The sequence below is a fragment of the Tachysurus vachellii genome, chromosome 1 (genome assembly GCF_030014155.1).
Source record: "Tachysurus vachellii isolate PV-2020 chromosome 1, HZAU_Pvac_v1, whole genome shotgun sequence".
Lineage (NCBI taxonomy): Eukaryota > Metazoa > Chordata > Actinopteri > Siluriformes > Bagridae > Tachysurus > Tachysurus vachellii.
The window spans coordinates 42,464,194-42,488,897 of record NC_083460.1 but is presented as its reverse complement, the minus strand read 5'-3'; the positions used below and the strand labels follow the sequence as shown (position 1 = coordinate 42,488,897).

Sequence of the window (24,704 nt, the reverse complement as noted above, 5' to 3'; positions counted from 1 at the left end):
GGTACCACACACAAATTAACTCTATTGGTACCACACACAAATTAACTCTATTGGTACCCCACACAGTACCACACACAAATTAACTCTATTGGTACCACAAACTGCTTTTGGAACAAAAAAATAGCACATGGGTGAGATATAACACTGTGCTTTTAGAATGTCACAGTTAAACAATGTACAACTCTTTACCCTACCACACTTCTTCCCACAGAGCAGGATGGGGAGCCTCATGATTGTGTGAGTGTGGTTAATGAAGTTTGTAGACCAAGACCTGATTTGCAGGACACACCGCTGACCAACCCTGATCTAGAACTATTTGTGGACGGATCAGCATCCGGGAACTCAGAAACAGATCAAAACTGTGTGCGGTTTGAAGTAGTCACCCTGAACGAAATTTTACTTTCAGGTAAGCTCCCATCTGATTACTCAGCACAGGCGGCAGAACTTACCGCCCCTTATATAAGCCTGCAAATAGGCAGAGGGTAAGACTGTGAGTGTATATACTGATAGCAGGTATGTCATCAGCATTACACATGACTTTGGGATATTGTGGAAACAAGGAGACTGTGACCTGCACAACAGTGTATGACAATAAAGGGAATGTGTGGGAATGGGTTCACTAACTATACAAGCACCAATGCAGGCAAAGGGATTGGAAGTCTGTGTGGTGCAGCACCAGCACATCTCTGAAGAGTCATCGACCAGGGGGTTGTTAACGGAGTAAGGCTGGAGAAAAGGTCAAGTTTACCCTAGACAATGTCACCGATCAAGACAAAGGCAAGATTTAGTGTATCGACGAGAAGATCGGCACCAACTCTTATGATCACACGGTGGATATTTTGGTGATTAAATCAACGTCCATGGACAAGATTATCACTGTGATATTACCGGTACAAGTCCAGACCAACTCAGATGAAGATCTTACAGAATGGATCACCGCCAATACAGGATCAAACGCCACTGACCTACTGAAACAAACTAAACTCACCCTGACAAAATGTGATAACTACACCTGTGCCCTAGCCCTTATGCAACATGAGGAGCTTAAATTCAATAAGTCATGTTGGTTGTGCCACCAGTTTCACCTGCAGAGATGGTGAAGAATGTGAAAACGTCCTTGTGAACTTCCAACTAGTATTAGTGATGTTGTCATGATGGGAGATTAATGATGTTGTCATGATGCCTTCTGATTAATGGGAGTTCGATTTCCCCCCAGAGTAAACTGCAGTGACAAACGGCCAGACCATCCTACACACATCGTGTTCAGAGTTACTAAACAGCAAGCTGACACCTGCCTATAATGAGTAAAAAGGACAACAGTGGGAACAGTTTTTTTGAAACTCTTTAAACTCTTTAACTCTTCAGAATATCTGGAAAGATTTTGTTTTTGTAGGTGTCTGGAGAACTCTTCACCCTGCTGATAAGGAATATACTGTACATTCTTGTGTACTTCCTATAATTGTCAGTGAAGACTAGATTACTTTTAACAGATTTGAATTCAGTCACTATATTGTAATATAGAAAGTATCTTACTATCAGATCATGCCATCGTTACTATGAAGCTTCAATTTAGAAATACAGTAGACTGTCCTATACAGTGGAGACTTAACATTGCTACCCTCAGAGAGTGAATTTTCACTTTTTATTTTAAAACCTGTCTGTCTATTAATTCTTCATTCCCTAAAAAGCCCATCTTAATTATGGAGAACCTGTAAGCTTTACACAAGGGTCTAATTCATTCATTCATTCATCTTCTACCGCTTATCCGAACTACCTCGGGTCACAGGGAGCGTGTGCCTCAGGTGTCATCGGGCATCAAGGCAGGATACACCCTGGACGGAGTGCCAACCCATCACAGGGCACACACACACACTCTCATTCACTCACGCACTCACACACTAGGGACAATTTTCCAGAGATGCCAATCAACCTACCATGCATGTCTTTGGACCGGGGGAGGAAACCAGAGTACCCGGAGGAAACCCCCGAGGCACGGGGAGAACATGCAAACTCCACACACACAAGGTGGAGGCAGGAATCGAACCCCGACCCTGGAGGTGTGAGGCGAACGTGCTAACCACTAAGCCACCGTGCCCCCCTTACAAGGGTCTAATTATTTCATATAATTCCTCAAAAAAGTGTCAGAGAACGGCGAATCAAATGGCCTTAATCATTTAACATAACAACATTTACAGCATTTAGCAGACGCCCTTATATCCAGAGCCACTTAGATTTTATCTCATTTTTTATACAACTGAGCAATTGAGGGTTAAGGGCCTTGCTCAGGGGCCCAGCAGTGGTAGCTTGGTGGACGTAGGAATCGAACTCACAACCTTCTTTTTCGGTAGTCCAACACCTTAAACACTAGGCTACCACGTCCCCCTTAATGGCTCACCTAATGGTTAAGTAAAAAATGTATTAAAAAAATCCTTCTCAGTTATTTAAAGAGTTACAACAATTAGAGAAGCTCTACTGTAGACTCACTGAAGAAAATAAGACACTCAGAACAAATATTTTCCTGAGCATGGAGACAAGCCCGGGAGATTTCTAGCGTACATTGTAAACAACGTCAAACAACGTGCAGTATCTCAGTTTATTGATATTATTGTTGGCACAGATGATAACATTTTCCATGATAAGAATATTAATAATTTATTTAGAGAGTTTTTATATAAATCTATATTCTTCTGAGTTAACAGGTGACAAACAAATGGCTGACTTTTTCCCAACACTTTCAGTTACACAAAAGGAATCTCTATGGCCTTGTTACTAGACAGGAGGTTAGTCATGCTGTTAATGCTCTAAAGCATGGTAAGTCATCACATCTAGCTTAGTTATGCAGCGAGTTCCTCAAGAAGTTTTAAGAGCTGTTTATAGACACATTGCTTAGTATGTTTACACTTAGAGTGGTGGAGCTCCATGTCGGTGTCATGGCTAGTTCAGAGAGCACTTTTACCCAGACTATTAAATAGGACATTAATTGGCCCGGATAGCTGGTTGAGTTCCTTTATATGGAGTAAATGTAAAACTAGGGTAAAAATGTCAGTACTTTATCTGACAAGTTCTGAGGGAGGGTTGGATTTTCTGATTATTAAACAGTATCAGAGAAGTTATCACCTGAGATACAGTGCAGAATGAGTCAGGAATGATTCTTCCTGTACTTTACACTAATGTCTAAACATTGAATCTTCTTTTTCACAACCTTTAAGAGCTCTTCTTTTTTTTTTTTTAAGAGCTTTTTTTTAAAAATCCGATTATAGTTAATATTCTGAAAGTCTGGTGATCGGTCTGTAGGCTTGAAGTTAGATCTAAATGACTTCTGACTTCTATTTTTTACCCCAATATTAAACAATCCTGACTTTATCCCAGGACCTTAGGATGATGGTTTTAAACAGTGGTGTAATTTAGGACTTATAGGCTTGGTGATGTGTTTATAAACAGAAGATTCATTTCATTTATGAAGTTAAATCAACATTCATTTCCTCACACTTTTTAGGAATTGTTTTTATCATCAGGAAAAATGTCTTTGAGTTGATTTTATGGTTCAGTGTGTTGTACTGTGTTCAGTCTCTTTCGCTGACACACAAAGAATTAGAACTAAATGGGGAAAAAAAAAAAGAGTTAACTAATGATATTGATGAGGAGACACAAGATGACCTTTGGTCTTATGCTAAGAAAATATCTGTATGTACACGGACAAGAGAAATACAATTTACAGTCATACACAGACCCCATATTTCTCCTAACTGAAGGCATTTTTTAATTCCTCTCGGTCACCAGTGTTTAAAATGTAAAATTAAAGTAGTTCATCTAACACATTATGTGACAGACTGAGGCACTGCAGCCAAACGGTATTGGTTTTTTTGTGCTGGGGTAATAGAAAAGATCATTAATATGAAGTTGGATTTTGACCCAGTCTCATTGGTGCTACTGTATATCTCATGAACGTATTGTTTTATCTGCTAATAAGAAATGATATAATATTCTTTCCTATTTCTTAATTGGATTCGTGACTCCATACCTGATCTATCTGGAACCTCATCTTCACTCTGTTATATCATAAGGTTCACCAGAGCTACGTAACGTTCATAATGTATCATCATTTCTTTGTTCTCTTCTTTATTCTCTATGTTTTTTCTATCCCTACTACGGTCTGTTATGGCGTCGTCCTGTTTGATATACAAATGTGAGATTGTGGTGTTCCCTTTTCCTTGGAGCTTTTTGTTTTGTTTTTTTGTTTGTACTTGTAATGTAAATTTATTATAATGGAAATTAAATAAAATAATAAAAAAAAGAATTACAATGTAAAATTATTATAATGGAAATTAAATTAAATTAAAAAAAAAAAAAAAAACAGAATTACAAGAAAAAAAGAAAAGAAAAAAGCACAACCATCTCAGGAACGTACAAATCCGTTCTAGAGGCATTTGTACATGTGCATTAAAAATGATGTAATATAGATTATACAGCACTGTCTGGTTTGTTCTTTTTTTCTTGCCAAATCTTCTCTCTCATTTCCAGTTCTTTGTCCGTAAACGCGGCCGCACCCCAGTTAGTCATTTTCTGAGGACCTTTATTCCCTGAAAAATGGGAAATCTTATTTATAACTGTTGCCTGATGCAGCTGTAAAGTAAGTATAAAATCAATCAAATCGTTTGATAAAATTGAGTTAGTCAAGATTTAACCTTGTTGTCATTATAAAGAGTATAATACTTGTACTTTTAATACTTTGCATGTCATTATAAAGTAAGTAGTACTGTAGCATAACAAAAAGCGTAGCATCTAACCAGATAGCGGAATAATAGTAAAGTAGACTCCGATAAAGCGGATCTCTCACCTGGCTGGATGAGGCGAATTAACCCTTCATGCTGTGCCACTTTATCCTTCCAGCTCTTCGTTTTGTTCGTCGCCTGCTCAAGTTTCCTTTTCACAGCCTGAGAAAACATTCACACGCATCGAGCGTCATTATGTTTCAACAATAATGTGTCATCTTTAAAACAACCTGAATGTCCAATCAGATGACACTAAAGGAAAAATTAACATAACGTGTGGACGTGCCAATGCAAGACACCAGAACACGTATAGTCCATTCTACAACTTTTAATCTTTTAAATAAAAGGGGGCGGGGCTACACATTTGTTCTGATCGAACTAACGAGATGCCTTGCATCATGGCAATGCGAGTCTTAATTAAATGTGTATTTAAAAAGGATCCGTAGTACAGGTATAGGGTCTCAAACATAAAAAAATACTTTTAACTTTCACATCATTTGTCAGTTGTACGCTAATGAATAGAAAGGCCGTGAGATGGTGACAAAGAACAAATACATACAGGAAAAACAGTCCTACACACAGAAACCACACAACACCATTAAATATAGGAAGTGAAATGAAACTAACCAATGGAAAAAAAATCATTTTTATTTTATGCGTCGTTCACTACTACAGCGATTACGGAGTCGCACGTTGTCCGTTTATAACATTCTCTGAAGATGAATACTGAAGTGAATACTATGTATTTGGGTATAATCCTGATACTCAGGACACATTAAAATAACCAGATGTAATCAGTGTGTGTGTGTCTGTGTGTGAAGGAACTGACCTCGTACTCCTCTAGCGCCCCCTGTCTCTGCTGTTCGAGACTCTCCAGTTGCTGCATTGCCACCTGCAGGATTCGGTCCTGCTCTGATTTCTGCTGCTCCAGCTGCTCTTTCTCCTGCTTCGTCTGACTGATGGCTTGATTCTGCTGCAGGTGAATCTGCTCCAGCTCAGCACGCTTCTTCACCTCCTCATCCAGCAACCTGACACACACACACACACACACACACACACACACAGTGATTACAAAACATTCTGACTCAAGTTACATAACATATAGATATAGTAGTTGTGTGAGAGTGTTATGTGTAGTACCTGCCCTGTAGTTTGCGTAGATTCTCCTCGTCTTGTCTCATCTGTCTCTCGTCCTCTAGCGCCTCCTCCAGACGACGATACATGTCCTCTAGCTCCTGGACACGCTGCAGGTACAACTTGAGCTCGACGGACATCTGATCCACCTGCTCTTCCATCTGCTGCCGCACCTGACACACGCACACACGCACACAAACACACGCACAAGCACGCACACAAACACACACACAAGCACGCACACAAACACACACACAAGCACGCACACAAACACACACGAGCACACACGAGCACACACGAGCACACACGAGCACACGCACACAAACACACACAAGCACACGCACACAAACACACACACAAGCACGCACACAAACACACACACAAGCACGCACACAAACACACACACACAAGCACGCACACAAACACACACCCAAGCACACGCACAAACACACACGAGCACACACACAAACACACACGAGCACACACACAAACACGCACAAACACACGCACAAACACACATGAGCACACGCACACAAACACACACGAGCACACGCACACAAACACACACACAAGCACGCACACAAACACACACACAAGCACGCACACAAACACACACACAAGCATGCACACAAACACACACACAAGCACGCGCACAAACACACACACAAGCACGCGCACAAACACACACGAGCACACACACAAACACACGCACAAACACACGCACAAACACACGCGAGCACGCACACAAACACACACGAGCACACGCGCACAAACACACACACAAGCACGCACACAAACACACACACAAGCACGCACACAAACACACACACAAGCACGCACACAAACACACACACAAACAGCACACGAGCACACGCACAAACAGCACACGAGCACACGCACAAACACAAACACACACAAGCACACGCACACAAACACACACACAAACACACACGAGCACACGCACAAACACAAACACACACAAGCACACGCACACAAACACACACACAAACACACACGAGCACACGCACAAACACAAACACACACAAGCACACGCACACAAACACACACACAAACACACACGAGCACACGCACAAACACAAACACACACACACGCACATGCACACAAACACCAGCACAAACACACACAAGCACACACAAACACACACAGACAGAGAAAAGATGAGACTCTGAACTCCCACAGGTCCAAATGAGATGCGAGATTCTCCTTAGCTTAGCTGCTTTCTAACAGCTTTAAAGCAGGTGGATGAGTGCATGCGTGATTGTGTGTGAGTATTGTAGTGTTATAGTCGCATGGTTACCATTTTTTCTTTCTCCAGGTCCATTCTGTAGTGGTTCTGTAGCTCCATTTGAGTTCGAATTCGTCTTTGCTCCTCCATCAAAGCCCTCGCTGCTGCCTCGTCCAGATTCTGATAGACAAACAGAACTTAGTCTTCGGAGTAAAAGAAAAATAAACGGTTTATTAACTAAATCAGGAAAAACATGCGCAAATCAATGCTTATTAGCAGCATCATGGCCCAGTGTTATACAGAGATCCAGTTACTGTAGCTATGGTAGCTGTGATGCTTTTATTCCTCCTGTTGGCTAATAATTGAGAATTATTAACAATAACAATCTGTTAATTATAACCTTTGTAGTTTCACATGTTCTTCAGAACTATGCAGGAAACCGATAAGCATCTCTGCAGTCTGCACTCTTAAAAAAAGGAACTTGATTTGCAAGCGTTAGGAGAGGAAAAACACTTCTGAAAGTGAAACGACAAGCTTAACAGATGAGGCGACTAAAAACAGGAACTTAAGCGTTTACAAAAACAGCTTCCCTGTGTTAGGAACAGAAGTACAGCTCTCACTGCTGTGTCCAAACTTTGTATGTACGCTTCTTTTTCCAATCATATGCATTACATTTATTTAGTGTCACTGATTCAGTGTAAAACTGCCCATTACCGCGGCGCGATCTGAGTGATAAATGAAGCTACGTAAGGCGGATTTCTAGGTTCTGTAAACCAGAGTGAGATGTCGTAGGACACATAATGTAATCTAGAACGTGACACATGGGACAGAGTGAAAAGCAGAGATAAAGATAATGGTGGAGAAGTTGATTGTATGAAAGCGTGCTCTGTTGTAATGAGTCTGGAGCCAGTGATACTCAAACTAACAGAAAAATAAGCAGATTTCTAACTATAATATATTGAAGTCTGTGGTAAGTTTTAATCATCAGTATTACTGTACCTCAGGAATGTAATAACATGCCAAATCAGTGTGACAAAATTCCCACCGATTAACTGTATTAACCAAAAACAGCTGCTGATGTCGCAAAGTAACAGCCACTAAATTACAAAAGGTTTAGCATTTTGGTTTTGTTTGAGTTTAAAGCTGTTTTAAAGTGTTTTAAAGTACACTGTGTTGTAGTTGTGTCTTTAAACACTTCTGTGATGGCTTCTGACATCACAAACGAGAAGCTAAAGAGTAAAACGTTCCTAAGCAACATCATTTGCGGTAGCGACACAAGCCCACAAACTCTATGCTGAAAGCAACGCAAGCATCTTGTAGCCTGCTAGACTGAGTGAAGTACCAGATTGCTTGTGACAGTTTTAACAGCTAATAGATGTGTAAAGAACTGTGGTAAGTATTTCTGCAAACTGTGGTACTGTGACTACCGACAACTTTGTTGTTTGTCAGGGAAACATTTCTAGTAAACGATTGAAAAACGGTTTTATGGACAAAGGAACAAAATCATTAGAAGACTGATCGTGAGTGGCGTTATGATTGTAGTACCTTCCTCATGGCTTCTAGCTCTCTCTGCTTCTTCTCATTTGCCAGCTGTAGCTCCTTCATCTGTCCTTCCAGTAACGCTTGGTTTGTCTGCAGACGGCTGCGCAGTTCCCGGCGATGCTGTCGAGCCTCACGGTGGGGTGCAGACAGGCCCTGCCTCAGCCGGTTAATGCAGTCCTGAATGGCTGGCACACACACACACACACAAAATACAAATATATTCGTCATGTGATCAGATATTAACATGTCGAAGTACAGACACAATGTTATAAAGAACATTGTAACACACTCTCACTCATTCATTTTCTAACGCTTATCCGAACTACCTCGGGTCACGGGGAGCCTGTGCTGAAAATCTCAGGCGTCATCGGGCATCAAGGCAGGATACACCCTGGACGGAGTGCCAACCCATCACAGGGCACACACACACTCTCTCACTCACACACTCACACACACACTAATTTTCCAGAGATGCCAATCAACCTACCATGCATGTCTTTGGACCGGGGGAGGAAACCGGAGTACCCGGAGGAGAACATGCAAACTCCACACACACAAGTTGGAGGCCCCCAACCCTGGAGGTGTGAGGCGAACGTGATAACCACTAAGCCACCGTGACACCCCCCCCCACATTGTAACACGTCCAAGCTAAAATTCTCAAGTATTTATGTTGTTTTCTTTTTTAAACACAGACACACTCAGAAACCAGAAACAAGCTGGGCAACAGAATTTATATATAAATGTATTAAGTTCAGGTTAAGGTTTGCCGAGATGTGGAGGTGAAGTTAGGGGCGGGGTTAACATTCATACCAGAAATTCACCTGTAATGAGACCAATCGATACACTATATTGTCAAAAGTTTGTGCACCCCTGATCATCACAGCCATAAAGGATTGTTGCGCTTCTTATTCCAGATTTACTCGTCTTTGCTGTTATAAGAAGCTCCACAACTTCGAGAAGGCTTTTCACTTCCAGATGTTGGAGCCTGGCCCATATATAACGATGGTCAGACATCCACAAACGTTTGGTGATACAGTATAATGTAGCAAATATAATGTTCAGTATCTTTTGCAGTTTTTCTAAAATATGAAGCACAATTTAGATTTTGAATATTCATGGAAAGACTGGAGTACTAAATTAAGAACTGCTTTCCACTCGAACACTACAGTCGCATTACCCTGGATCCATTCTTGCCGTTTCTTTTTGTCCGAGGCGCTGATCTCGAGGCTTTTGTCTGGACATTTGAGAATAAAGAGGTTTCTTTTTCCTTCTTTATCTGGTAAAGTCTGAAAAAAAAGCAAACACTTCAGTCACTTGCTCAGCATCGCATTTTAAGAGCAGGCCTGGTTGAGATCTCACCTCCACACAGCAGTGTCGGTCAAGTGAAATGGAGCCTTTCTTCTCAGCACAGTCTTCGCTCACGTAGTACGAGATTGAATTGAGATGCAGCTCGAACCAGCGCTCTGTCCAGTTTTTTCTTTTGTGGCCTTTTTTTGACATGTAACCCTTATGAAGGAAAAGACGAAATAATATTATTGAAATATGCACACACACACACACACACACACACACACACACACACACACACACAAGATTTAGAAATAATATTAAAATGACAATTACAATGGTAAAACAAGAAGCTAAATTTAGTCCATGCCACATGACTCCAACCTCATATTCACATTGTTCCTCATCCTTCTGCCAAAGATTAATGTTGAATATTGTGAGGAACCCAATCCACAACTCTCTTTTTTAAATAGTTTAAAAGTTAATAACATAACGCATTATTAGATTTAGATTATGCAGCATGCCCGCCATGCACGTTTCTGTCCATCATATGTTTCCATAGCAATGATAAGGTAATCGTTATAGTAATAAAGTAATGATTTTGACCAATGCAGCTGTCCGGCTTGTTTTCAACCTGCCAAAGTTCTTTACACCACCACACTGCTGCCATCCCTCCACTGGCTTCCTGTAGCTGCACGCATCAGATTCAAAACACTGATGCTGGCCTACAAAGCCAGAAACAGACCATCTCCCTCTTATCTCAAAGCCCTCATCACTCCTCACACTTCACCCCGCACCCTCTGATCTACCAGCACTGCTCAACTGGTTCCACCATCTCTCAGGGTAAGAGGCAAGTTTACTACAAGACACTTCTCTGTTCTGGCACCAAGATGGTGGAATGAACTTCCCCTAGAGGTCCGGACAGCTGAGTCACTGGTTATTTTCAAGCGGCGGTTGAAGACCTACTTATTCAGGAAACACTTCAACTAGCACTTCTTTCCTTATCTTTTGCATTTAAAAAAAAAAAAAAAAAAAAAAAAAAACCTTTGACACTTTTTCATAGTAACTTTGAACAAATGTTTTAAACTCATGGTATCTTAAATATGTGACTTAGTGATCCAGCATTAATGTATTCAATGTTAGAGATTTAAGCTCTTATGTACGTCACTCTGGATAAGGGGGTCTGTCACATGATGTAAATGTAAATGTAAATGCAATCAGAATTGAGAAATCAAAAACATGGTAATAAAAAAGTATATTCAGCTACAGTTACAGTTAGACTCTGCTATACTAAAAATATGTGAACTCCATGTGATCTTTTACACCAACACAACATTTATCAGACTGTATATTTATAATCACACCCCCAGTGTCACCCAGATGAGGATGAGGTTCCCCTTTGAGTCTGGTTCCTCTCAAGGTTTCTTCCTTTACCATCTAAGGGAGTTTTTCCTCCCCACAGTCACCTGAGTCACCTCAGACTTGCTCATTGGGGATAAATACAAACACATTGTGAACTAAAACTATCTAATATTAATCTTGAATTTTTGTATTCTATTAATCTTTATATTATTCTTTATATTAACCTTTTGTTCTATGTTTATGTTCAGATGGTTCATACATTCAGATGGTTATGTGTTGTATACTTTAATGTTAGTTAAAAGGTGTGCTATCTTTTGTTTCACACACTTTCAAACCATTTCGCACCTGTTTGAGGACATCCAGAATGAGCTCCTGGAAGACTTCAGAGATGCCCATGCTGGTGGTCTGGCGGTCCATGCCCTTGGTGAAGGTGCCCATACCCACCAGCTCGATCAACTCCCACGCGCTCAGACAATTCTGCTTCAAACTTAGCTGGGCCTTATAGTCCGCAAAATGGCCCTCGTTCCAGTTCCCACTCACGGCCTCCATCAGCTTCCGCAGGAAATACTCGATCTCAGGTGAGAACAACACACCAGTTGACTCTCGGAATTCAGTCAAATTAATGTGTGGGTATTGTAAAAGACCCGTTGTCGAGTGTTTACTCACCTCTTCTGTTACAATCACAAGAGGATATTGGTCTTCAGACAGGAAGTTGAAAATACACCAGACTTTCAAAGCATCGCCATCAGAGATGAGCAAACGGCTGGTGGTGATGTTCTTAGGTGCACATAGTGTCCAGCACATTTTATTCAGCTCCATGAAATCAAACCTGCCCTGGATCTGGGATTAAAAAACACTCAGTTGTTACTTTCCTTAATGATTTCTCATTTAGAAAGAAAAAAATTCTAAAATACAAAAAAAAAAATTAAAAAAAAAGATTTACAGTGGTACCTGATGGGTCACAACAAAAACACAACCTGTCAAAATGCTTATGGACATCTAATAGGAAAATTATCAGCAATGTTGTGATGCGATGTGGCTTAATTACTGACTTAACTACTGACTTAACTACTGACTTAACTACTGACTTAACTACTGACTTAACTACTGACTTGACTACTGACTTGACTACTGACTAACCCTGAGAATGTGTGATTATTTCCCTGTAGCAGAACATTCTGAAGACTCTTATTACACTTAATCATTGCCAATCATTATAATGTTTAATTTATTTAAGAACCCCTCATGATTTTGCTCTATTTTTAGTCTTGTTTAATATCACCAAATGTATTAAATAGCAACTGAACACAAAATGTTTAGCCTGCAGATGATCGACATTATACCGAATAAGTGTGAAAAGTCGAATTCAATTCATTTACGTCAAAAGAATCAAATCTTAAAACGGCTCAAAAGTCTCAAAGAACTCAAACATGCCTAAAATCCTTTCAGTGAAGTAACTTAAAACTAAAAATACCTGCATATGAGGAAAAAAATTGTTTCACACATGAGTAAGCAAAGGAAAAAGAGTTAAAACCGTGAGAACGTTCCTATCTTGTGATTAGTCAGTGGCCTGTTTAATGATTTAGCGGTCAAAAATAACCTGAACATCTTAATACTGAACACTTAATACTGATTTCTTACGTAAAGTACATTTAAAACCTGACACTTTTGTTTGTCACTTACGATTATTTAAAAAAAATCTATTTTATGATACGTTATAAAATCACTGGTAAGGAAGTTAATGACTTCTGAATTAATTCAGAAAATCAAACTGTGATGTAATGATTATTGTTAAGATAAAGATTTACTGCATATTAGAGATATTTGGTTTGAGCTTTAATGGGACTTTCTTCATTAGAAAATGTTCACGTGAGCTGTTTATGGTAAATGGCTTCAAATTTAATCATTGAAGAAATCAACTGTGATTTGTACATAAGCCAATGTAATGTTTACACGTGTTTATTACTGACACTGTGAATGATTTTAGCATCTTTATGATTTTAACTTCCATCAATTCAGCAACATGATGTTTGTCTTCAGTAAATATTTAGACAGACACACAGACAGGCACACAGACAGACACACAGACAGACACACAGACAGACACAGACACACACACAGAGACAGACACACAGAGACAGACAGACACACACACAGACAGGCACACAGACACACGCAGACAGACACAGACAGACACACACACAGACAGACAGACACACACACAGACAGACAGACACACAGACAGGCACAAAGACAGGCACACAGACAAACACACAGACAAACACACAGACAAACACACAGACAAACACACAGACAGACACACAGACAGACACACAGACAGACACACAGACAGACACACAGACAGACACACAGACAGACACAGACAGACACAGACATAGACACACACACAGAGACAGACAGACACACACAGACAGACAGACAGACAGACAGACAGACAGACAGACACTCACACAGACAGGCACACAGACACTCACACAGACACACACAAAGACACACAGACAGACATATCTATGGGGTAATTTTGAGTAAACAATCCACCTGTTTGTTGATAGCAATAAACAAATGAACTTATAATAATCCTGAGATAGTCACAGGCTCCCCGTGACCTGAGGTAGTTCAGATAAGCGGTAGAAGATGAATGAATGAATGAACTTATAATAATATTGAGTAGTGAACAGATTTGCTTCCTCAGATTAAACAAATTCATCTACTCCATCATTAAAGCATTCATGAGCATGTGCTTTAAGGATGTTAAAAGACAATTTATTGACATAATAATATTTTTTTCCTCAGAAACATCATCTCACACTCAACTACTACTAGAACCCGTAGAAACTGGTGATTACAAAGAAACTCCTTTCATTTACTTATTTATTGCTTTTTTATTGCATAAACCTTCTATTTCAGTCAACATGAGTCCCGCTGACTAGTGAATTTACTTCAATCATATTGTTTTGTTCAAATTATTTGAGTTACTTTTTTTTGCAGAAAGAAGACAAAAAACAGAAAGATAGTGGGAAATAAAAGGAGGAAGAGGAAGGGAAGGAGGATAAAAATGGAGAAAAAGGAGAATGAAGATAAAGGGCAGAGGCTTGAGGAAGACGATTACACCCATTTGATGAAAACATCAGAAATCAGAAACAAAAGTACAGCAGTAGCACAGTGATGATGAACATGATGATAAGAGGAAGAGGACGAGGTGGACTCTACCCTGTCAAGGATGAAGGTGTTGAGATAGGGCATGTAGCCTTGGGTGGACACCGGACCCTCATCGTTGTCCTTGAAATGTTCCTCCAGCTCCGAGGTTTGATGTGGAATCTTCAGCACTGTGTACAGGTTGTATGACAGAACCTTTACAAGGCAGAGCAGACATGAAACAGCACTTTAACAACAAACAGTGTCACAGAGATGCTCTACATACATCCTGATGAAGATTATGATCCATAACGAGCAATCCAGCAGACGGTCTGGACGAAAAACCCTCATGAAAAAGAAGACTTGTGAGAAACCAGACTCAAAATGGAACCTGTCCTTTTCCGGGTGACGCCGGATCGTGGAATTAAAAATCATTACAGTATAGAAGAAGAAGAAGAAGAAGAAGAAGAAGAAGAAGAAGAAGAAGAAGGATATTAAGTGTGATGGAGTTAAAGTGTGGATTAGAGTCCTGGGATAAGAACAGGATAGTTTTTATGACGACAGCACCAGCAGTGCTTAGGTCCATATCTACAGGATCAAGCTTTAGGTAGGACTAAATCAGAAAACTACCCAACTTTGTAACCAAAAACCACGTGGCAGGTGTTCAGTGTTATCTCAAGATGGCAGATGAAATTACTCATATATAAAAAACTTCCCTCACCACAATATGTATTTCCATCTGTGCAAGACAGACCAAGCATAAATGACATTACTATAAATAAGTTGATGAAGTGAGACTTTTGGTTTCATAGAAGCCAATACTTAAGGATTTGAGAAGTGATATTTGTGTGTGTGTGTGTGTGTGTGTGTGTGTGTGTGTGTGTGTGTGTGTGTGTGTGTGTGTGTGTGTTAAAAACTTCATATGCAAATAAAATTAAAGAGAGTCGATTCAGGTCAATTGGAAACGCAGGCCTGTAACTGGGCAGCATTTATTTTCCAGCCTGATGAGTAATGAACTAAACTCTTAGATGTAATGTGTTTATTCATGTGACAGCAAATAAATAAGGTTTTGCTCAACACCAAACAGGAAGCTGTATGTCAGAAATGTTGTCAAAGATGTCAAGATTAATGTTATACATATTTATGATGCCTAATAAGTTCTGAGGATCGTTTTGTTGTTTAGTTAGTTCAGTATGATCCAGATTTAAAGGGACAAAGACAATTAGAAAAAAAATCAATCCAATGAACTTTTAAAAGATTTAGTTTTGTATTATTATTATTTTTTTATTAAAAAAAAAAAAAAATCAAGCCAGTGGATCGTGACGCGCGTAAATTACTGTAAAAATGTGTTGGAAAAGTCTGTCAGAAACACGGACACACATTTTCTTATGGGGAAATAAGATGTTTAAAAAAGATCTCGCTCTTGTTTCCCTTTATAACAAAGCAGAACGGTTCAATCTGACAGCAGGAAAACCCGCTTTACAACTAAATGCGCACAGAATTTGCGCAAACTGTTCCAAAACATTAACAGCGCCAGCTTTACTCCAAGACAAGGAAACAAACTAGAACAAATTCTAAACACGTCCATTCTTCCTTGACTTCCTACCTTCAGCTGAGACTTTGACACTTTTCCTCTCCGGTCCACATCCAGTGCGCTGAACGCGTGCCATATGGGTTTTAATATTTCGTCTCTTTGGACCATTTTACGGCTGTTAACTCCGAGCGACGTCCACAAACAGCTACCAGATCGCGCATCCGCACAATAATCACTGCCTGGTGAACAGTGTGTGTGTGTGTGTGTGTGTGTGAGTGTGTGTGTGAGTAGGATGACACCTGCGCGTCGAGACGCAGTCGAGCACGACGTCACATGACGGGTTTGTTGGGTGCTATCACTCAAAGCTAAAATATAATCTCTTAGTCGTAATGGAAATTATTTATAAACAATTCATGGAGACAAAGTAGAAAGATTGACTAAATATGGATGTTTTCTGCTTCATATATCTATTTGCATTCAGGTTTCCCCCAAATTCCATTTTTATGATTTCTTCTGTTTATATTTACTCTAGTTTTTTGTTTCTCAGGTCACAGCAGGTCATGGCATTTCCAGCTGAGAGGTCAGTTAATCTCAGGTCACTATGCACACACACACACGCACACACACACACACACACACACACACACACACACACACACACACACAAATCCATTTTGGAGATGTGGGAGGAAACCAGACAACCAGGAATCAATCATGGACATGTGCAGCTTATAGAAGGGGACTATACAAGCCTTTTTTATCGCCACATATACATTACAGCACAGTGGAATTCTTTTCTTCACATACCCCAACTGAGGAGGTTGGGATTCAGAGTGCAGGGGCAGTTATGATACAGCGCCCCTGGAGCAGGGAGGGTTGAGGTCCTTGTTTAAGGGCCCAGTGGTGGCTCTGATCAACAACCCAGAGCCTTAACCAGTTGAGCCACCACAGCCCCAAATTTTAAACTCCACACAGTAACATGAGCTCAGGTTCGTACCAAGTCCATGGAGATATAAGGGTGAATATTATCTTTTATTTTCTATTATCATTTTATAGTCTTTTCCTTATTGAATTTAATACTCTCACTCACTCACTCATCTTCTACCGCTTATCCAAACTACCTCGGGTCACGGGGAGCCTGTGCCTATCTCAGGCGTCATCGGGCATCAAGGCAGGATACACCCTGGACGGAGTGCCAACCAATCGCAGGGCACACACACACACTCATTCACTCACACAATCACACACTACGGACAATTTTCCAGAGATGCCAATCAACCTACCATGCATGTCTTTGGACCGGGGGAGAAAAACCGGAGTACCCGGAGGAAACCCCCGAGGCACGGGGAGAACATGCAAACTCCACACACACACAAGGTGGAGGCGGGAATCGAACCCCCAACCCTGGAGGTGTGAGGTGAACGTGCTAACCACTAAGACACCGTGCCTCCTTGAATCTAATACTTACTTTATTTAAATTCTTATTGAAGTGTTCAAAATCTTGCTTGTATAATAAACGTTCTCCATGATGTTAATCGAGCGATGTCTGATCCCAGTCTCCCTGTGACTGCACTTCTACACTTCCTTGCAAATCACAGCTGAAAATTCCTTCTATTCCTTTATTTATACTCCTACTTATATTTTGGTGTTACTTTGTGTGGAATAGTTTGTAAAGCAACTATAGGAGTCGAACAAACAAACGACCAGCCAGGGGGTGAAATGTGCACACTGTCTTTTATTATATAAAATTACAGCACAGTGAAACTCTGCTGAAAATCAAACAAAATTGAGATTGCACAGATAAAGTCCTTTCACCATGAAGGAGACTTTTATAAATATGCCCAAAACAATTCGTTTAACTGAAACATTCAGGAACAGGTTGTGTAATGCTTTTACATTCAAGTGCTACTTAAACACAGCAAGTCACAAAATGACAGTGACAGCAATTTACATCTTTAAGAAAAATACTGTAAACTTATTGTGAAGTCTTACAATAAAGTGAAATTGGCAATTAATAAATAAACAGCATAAGTGAAAAAAGACAAATTTTATATGTATAATATACCTATTATTTTTCTATGACTTTTACATTTATGGTAAAAAGCCACTACATCCTTCAATACTGAAAGAGCTGTTAAATTCGCCACACATTACAGCACAGTGGTATTTTGTCATTCACATCTATCTATCTATCTATCTATCTATCTATCTATCTATCTATCTATCTATCTATCTATCTATCAATCTATCTATCTATCTATCTATCTATCTATCTATCTATCTATCTATCTATCTATCTATCTATCTATCTATTCACACTCAGAACCTAGTGTTCACAAACAAAATGGTCTCAGATGATTTCAGGCCATGGTTAAACTGAGTGATCGCTTTATCTTTTTCCCGACTGGTTCTGATGATCCATTGCACTTGTTTCCCCTGCAGAAGGTCACGGTCCTGTAAGAAACGTTCGGTTCTGCAGCTTCTGTGGCCGACTGGATCTCGTTCAGCTCTCTAGACAAACACAAAAGCAAAGTGACTTTAGAGAAGATATCAAGCAAATAAGTAGCATTTATTAGAAATTCCTGGTTGATTTTAAACCTGTAAATAAGTGCAGCACTTACTTCAGTAGCAGTGCGTTTCTGAGCTTCTGTGCGTGAAGCTTTTCACGCAGGATGCAGACACTCGGTGTGGAGGCAGGCTGGAGGATGACATGTTTACTGAGGGCTGAGGATGAAGGTCTGCGAACGGGGTCCAGATGAAGCATGAGCTGTGATAAATACGGAATACAACAATTACTAACAATTAATATTCTTTATTCATTCATTCATTCATCTTCTACCGCTTATCTGAACTACCTCGGGTCACGGGGAGCCTGTGCCTATCTCAGGCGTCATCGGGCATCAAGGCAGGATACACCCTGGACGGAGTGCCAACCCATCACAGGGCACACACACACACTCTCATTCACTCACGCAATCACACACTACGGACAATTTTCCAGAGATGCCAATCAACCTACCATGCATGTCTTTGGACCGGGGGAGGAAACCGGAGTACCCGGAGGAAACCCCCGAGGCACGGGGAGAACATGTAAACTCCACACACACAAGGCGGAGGCGGGAATCGAACCCCCAACACTGGACGTGTGAGGCGAACGTGCTAACCACTAAGCCACCGTGCACCCCCTCTTTATTCATATATAAACATCACATTTATTATCCATTTATAGTAACAATTAATGTCTGTGAAAACTGTATTATAGAAGCGAGAAACATTCTTCATAAAAACATCTCTGTTTCTGTCTTGTGACGTTAATAAGTGTTCATCATGTTACTAAGAAACCAGAACTCCTTTCTGCCCTTAAGTCTTTCCCTTCTCACATGTGCTGACACTGAACTCCTTACATAAATCTGTAAATAAATGTCTCTACCGTTTTAAATGATTTTGTTTGACAATTGAATCTGTTCATTATTAAACTTAAGTTTATTTGAAGCTTCCGCCACATAAATCTGTGTGTATGAGCCTTTGTCAAGTGATACTGTATTTATATAAACCTGCTGCTGTTAAAGGGAACTTCCCATGTTATATATTTCTCATGTAGACAGTAAACGTACCTTGAGTAGTTGTTGAAATTCTTCTGAAAGCACTTGAGCTACAGCTGGGAGTTTCCCTCTGCGTATGATACGACACTCTTCCTCAAACTTTGGGAGCATTTTTGCCCCACAGGCAGTTAGTACTGTGAGTGCAAGTGCAAAGATATCTGCTTTAGGTAGATTCCTGTAGCCCTGAAAGACCGGTGTGGTTAGTTTAGCCAGTGATTAATGAATGACACATTGTACTGGTTTAGAAAAGAGGAGTAAATTTACCTCTTCTCTGCTTATGCGAGTCACTTGACCAAGATTTCCTAAAAGAGGAAAAAAAGCATTATCATTCATTATAATCAAACAAAAAAACTCCCAAACAAAAACAGGAAGTGAAAAATATTGTTACAAACCTATTTTGTACACAAAATCTGCACTCGATCCCTTGACGTCTGCATCGTGACCGGCGGCTCTCCTTGATAGAAATATATTACCTAAAAACATATCAATAGGACATGATGATTTAGAAAGAACTACACCAGATAAACCAGGTCTATTTTATTAATAAGCTCAAACTGACTCGGCTTGATGTCCATGTGAGCGAGAGAAGCTGCATGGATGTACTTCAATCCCCGGGAGACTTGCAGAAGCAAATCCTTCAGCTGAGCTTCAGAGAAGAACTTCGACGTTCTCCGGTTCTCCACGATGAGGTGCTCGAGTGTTCCTCCGTCACAGTACTCGTTCTGGATCAGCATGTGTCCATCCTCTGACCAGGCAGAGTAATACCTCACCACATGGTGGTGCTGTCCCAACACGGCATGTGCGTACACCTCCCATAAAGCTTTCTGCCTGTTAGGAGATCCACATTTCATTTCGGTTTGATGCTTTCAGTGTGCAGAAGTGCAGCTAATATCCTACCAGAATACGACCAGTTCATCATACGCATAGAGTCACTATGAGCTGAGAGATAATGTGACTGGAGATGGCAAAGAACACAAGCTACTTCTCTTTCATCTTGAATCATATGATGAATTTTATACACAAACAAATCTTTCTCCAAAATGTTTTACTTAAGATTTGATGTCAAATGGAATTCTAGTTGTTAGTTGCACCCACTGATTAAAGTAATTGCCATGGCGACCAGTAATAGGATATAAACGCTTACTGGTTTCAGTGACTGACGACTTGCTGCAATATAAAATCACTGCATGCGTAAAACCTAGCTAGAGTATTTATAGGTCCATAATTAGAGTTCATGGTCAATAATAACATATTCCTAAAAAAGTAGTCTGTTTAACTCACTGCAATCAATACAACATTCTCAGGAGAAACAATTCAACAATTTAAAGAAACGGTCCGTTTCACAGGTGAGAAAAAACTCACTACATTGTCACCTGAAATTACAGACATCAGAGACATCGTGTGATTAAATTGTGAGAAAATAACATGCAAATAAATATGTAGGCGTTAAAAAGAACCGAATTGTTTTGGTGATAAAAAACGTCGAATTAAAGACATGCACGACATCTGGGGAAAAAACGTGAGATACTTAAAATGTCTGAAAAAACGTAATTATTCACTCACTCTCTCTCACTCGCTCACTCATCTTCTACCGCTTATCCGAACTACCTCGGGTCACGGGGAGCCTGTGCCTATCTCAGGCGTCATCGGGCATCAAGGCAGGATACACCCTGGACGGAGTGCCAACCCATCACAGGGCACACACACACACACACACACACACACACACACACACACACACACTCTCATTCACTCACGCAATCACACACTATGGACAATTTTCCAGAGATGCCAATCAACCTACCATGCATGTCTTTGGACCGGGGGAGGAAACCGGAGTACCCGGAGGAAACCCCCGAGGCACGAGGAGAACATGCAAACTCCACACACACAAGGTGGAGGCGGATGTGAAAATTAACATGTGGAATTCGTCTGACTTCTCTGTAGTTATGCAACAATCAGTTTTATTGTCTGGTTAAATGTTCTAAGAGCTGATAAATAAATGAATAAATAAATAAACTAACAAATTAATACCTATAAAGATAAATAAATGGCATTTGGCTAATTAAATTATATTAAATATAGTCACTAGATTATTAAACCTATTTTTAGACATGTTTTACTAACTCGTACTCTTTTGGTAGATTTACTGTAATATTTGTTATTTTTATTCTTATTTATTTAAAAAAGAAGCAACTCTGTGAATAGAAAATCCTCAAACCTCCAACAACCTTAATGTTTTTGCCTTTTTTTTTTGCAGACCAGCACAACAGAATGAACAGATCTCAGGACTCAGACTTACTCATCCACAGAACCCGCTAACGGTGACCTGAAGCGCTTGATGGTGTAAACACAACCATCGAGTCTTTTTACACACTTGTACACGGCCCCAAACTCTCCAGACGCGATTTTCTCCAGTTCGTAGAATTCAGATGTATAGCGAGATGTTTGTCTCACCACAGCGCTCTTTCTCTGTAAAGGAAACAAAAAAAAATACCAGACACAGTCTAATAAATAACAGAATAATAAATAATATTTGGGAAAAGCTGAAGAGACTCAGGAGAGTTTGGTGATGTCTCATGTCTAGTATTATGGACTATAACGTTATCAGGTGTTTGATCCGGTCATCAACAAACTCCACAAAGTTTGTGTTGGTGTATAATAGTAGCTTTAATTACAGTTATATACCCAAATATCGTGCAAAGAATAGAATTAAAATGAAATTTTAAAACGAATTAAAGAGCTACATTGAGTATATTTTTGCTTTATTACTAAAATTACACAAAGTCACTTTGTTCTGATGTGCAAAAAATATTTCTTTGGAATGATGTATAAGGAATATTTGATGTAATGCTTTCTGGCATGAACTGAATTATAAATATTCATGGTTAATCGTTTAAAAAAATATATTTTATTTTACTTAAAACATACATTTATTTCTTTATAAATCAGGCCCTGCTCTATTCACCAGTTCATTAAATGTATTTATTTATTCATTCACTAAAATTGAAGAGATTTAAAATTTAAAATTGAAAAGAGATTGAAAAGAGTTTTATTACACATAAAACTGTGTAATGGTGTAAAACATTTACCTTTAATGGAGGGATGAATTCTTCTTCAGAGTCCTCGCATGAGCTGGAAAATAAATAAATGATCAAACGTTAATGATCCATTCGCATAAAAGCCCATTGTTAAAATCCACATACAAATACATACAAATTAATAAATAAATACATAATAAAATAATAATAAATACATACTAATTAATAATTAATTAATTAATAGTCTTGTCAACGAAGGAAAACATTATAACATAAGACGTCATTGCCATTATTTTATTACTTTATTTTTTGATAAATGAAACAAGCATCAAGTCCTAAAGCACCAGATATAATACAGTAAATCGATTAGCATTCCATTAGGATGAGAACAAAACATGTATTTTATAATGAGAATAAATTACAAATGAGTCCAATTTTTTGTGTTAGTTTAAAGATATTTCATTATTATCCGAATAAACAGAAATGATTGTTTAACCAATTGATGCGTAAATTGCTGCACATGAGGTTTTTATTAATAAGATTTTTATAAAGATTTTAATTTTTCCATTTATAAGAAGTCCAATTTTGTGCCTTCAAAATAAGGATGAAACCAAGTGAGAGATACAAACGCAACAAAAGGTGAAAGATAAAGGAAAAGAAAGAAAAAGAAAGGACAAGTTAAGGGACAGATTGTTCAGGGTTTCCTGTAAATCTGAGTGAATAAACACACAAAATCCACCTACTCTTTGGGACGTAATCCGTTATTGCGGCTTCTCTTTGCGCTCATGGCCTGGACCAGGAGGGAGTCTGGAGTGAACGGGTTTATATTGATCCCTCGTCTCTTCATCTCTGATTTTGGAGTGACGGATGAATGCAGATTTTCTGCCTTTTGCGCAGAATAATCTCTTTTAGACTGAAACACAAAGAGATCAGATTTAGCCTATAAACATGTCACAAAAATAAACCAAATACGTTCAGTGAATTGCAGCAAGTTGGCGTAATACATTGTCAGATTTTCTGTAGCGTCTGACGGAGCTCAGACACTGCTGTGATGGAGATGTTTCTCTGTGTGAGATGGCTGAGGAGCTCAGACACTGCCGTGATGGAGATGTTTCTCTGTGTGAGATGGCTGAGGAGCTCAGACACTGCCGTGATGGAGATGTTTCTCTGTGTGAGATGGCTGAGGAGCTCAGACACTGCTGTGATGGAGATGTTTCTCTGTGTGAGATGGCTGAGGAGCTCAGACACTGCTGTGATGGAGATGTTTCTCTGTGTGAGATGGCTGAGGAGCTCAGACACTGCTGTGATGGAGATGTTTCTCTGTGTGAGATGGCTGAGGAGCTTCTACCTGTCTCTGGGTCTCTCGGTTTATCTGTTTGCAGTGCAGGAGATCGTACGGAGCTCAGAAAGTCTTCATTTAGGTTCTTTTCATGTTCTTTACATTCAGGCCCGATTCTGGAAAACTCTTCCCATGTTCTGAGTAGTGGCAAAAAACTCAGGTCCTCTGATGTTCCTCTACAGCTGCTGTCTTCATCACCGGGACTGAAATCTAACCTCTGGCGAACTTGTCTCATCCTGGGCATCTGTAATGATGAATTGAGGAATTGCACTGAGCTCACAGCACTGAGATCATCAACACTCACGTGCTTGAGATAAACAGCGGGGTTTTAATAGAACACAGGTAGTGGGCGGGGCTGACAGTCACGTGACCACGTGAGCACTCTACAGCAATCTACAGCCACTATAAGGGAAAAATGGATTTAAAAAAATAAATTAGATTTATAAGGATATAAAGGATCAAATAAAACAAATACAAAATAATTAACTGTATGCAAATGATAAACGTATATGTTTATAATCTAATTATACATTGGATTATAAATGTATAATGTAAGCAAAATAAAATATGAAAATAAAAAATTTCAAATGTATAAAATAACAACTAGGAACTATATATTACAATTATAAATAAACTATAAATAATGCATCCTTAATATATATTTATAATTAAAAATACTGTTTAAAAT

General features: G+C 39.5%; 2 protein-coding genes across 2 annotated transcripts; both read right to left on the bottom strand.

The window, feature by feature from the left end:
* Positions 1-2,579: 2,579 nt before the first annotated feature.
* On the bottom strand, positions 2,580-16,308 carry swap70a (switching B cell complex subunit SWAP70a). The gene is made up of 12 exons (XM_060874043.1): positions 16,107-16,308; positions 14,576-14,716; positions 12,011-12,184; positions 11,690-11,917; positions 10,055-10,201; positions 9,873-9,981; positions 8,699-8,880; positions 7,226-7,333; positions 5,913-6,079; positions 5,602-5,800; positions 4,838-4,934; positions 2,580-4,580 (listed from the first exon to the last, which is right to left on the bottom strand). Exons 1-12 carry the CDS (start codon positions 16,200-16,202, stop codon positions 4,462-4,464), a joined length of 1,767 nt encoding a protein of 588 aa, XP_060730026.1. The 5' UTR covers positions 16,203-16,308; the 3' UTR covers positions 2,580-4,461.
* Positions 16,309-17,881: 1,573 nt separating this feature from the next.
* Positions 17,882-24,260, bottom strand: LOC132842763 (wee1-like protein kinase). The gene is made up of 10 exons (XM_060865618.1): positions 23,961-24,260; positions 23,421-23,617; positions 22,729-22,771; positions 21,939-22,108; positions 20,196-20,464; positions 20,029-20,109; positions 19,865-19,938; positions 19,649-19,819; positions 18,656-18,801; positions 17,882-18,545 (listed from the first exon to the last, which is right to left on the bottom strand). The coding sequence occupies exons 1-10, from the start codon at positions 24,258-24,260 to the stop codon at positions 18,395-18,397; spliced, it is 1,602 nt and encodes a 533-aa protein (XP_060721601.1). The 3' UTR covers positions 17,882-18,394.
* Between the last annotated feature and the right edge of the window lie 444 nt (positions 24,261-24,704).

What these genes read in the sequence shown, in the direction of transcription:
- swap70a (XM_060874043.1), bottom strand. Translation starts at nt 16,202, where the DNA reads ATGGTCCAAAGAGACGAAATATTAAAACCCATATGGCACGCGTTCAGC. An exon ending in ACCTGGAGAAAGAAAAAATG is followed by an intron (nt 6,080 to 7,225) that starts GTAACCATGCGA and finishes TGCGTGTGTCAG; the next exon opens with GTGCGGCAGCAGATGGAAGA. An exon ending in CTACGCAAACTACAGGGCAG is followed by an intron (nt 5,801 to 5,912) that starts GTACTACACATA and finishes TGTGTGTGTCAG; the next exon opens with GTTGCTGGATGAGGAGGTGA.
- LOC132842763 (XM_060865618.1), bottom strand. Translation starts at nt 24,260, where the DNA reads ATGCCCAGGATGAGACAAGTTCGCCAGAGGTTAGATTTCAGTCCCGGT. An exon ending in TCACATGGACATCAAGCCGA is followed by an intron (nt 20,110 to 20,195) that starts GTCAGTTTGAGC and finishes ATATGTTTTTAG; the next exon opens with GTAATATATTTCTATCAAGG. An exon ending in TTTCTAAACCAGTACAATGT is followed by an intron (nt 19,820 to 19,864) that starts GTCATTCATTAA and finishes CCGGTCTTTCAG; the next exon opens with GGCTACAGGAATCTACCTAA.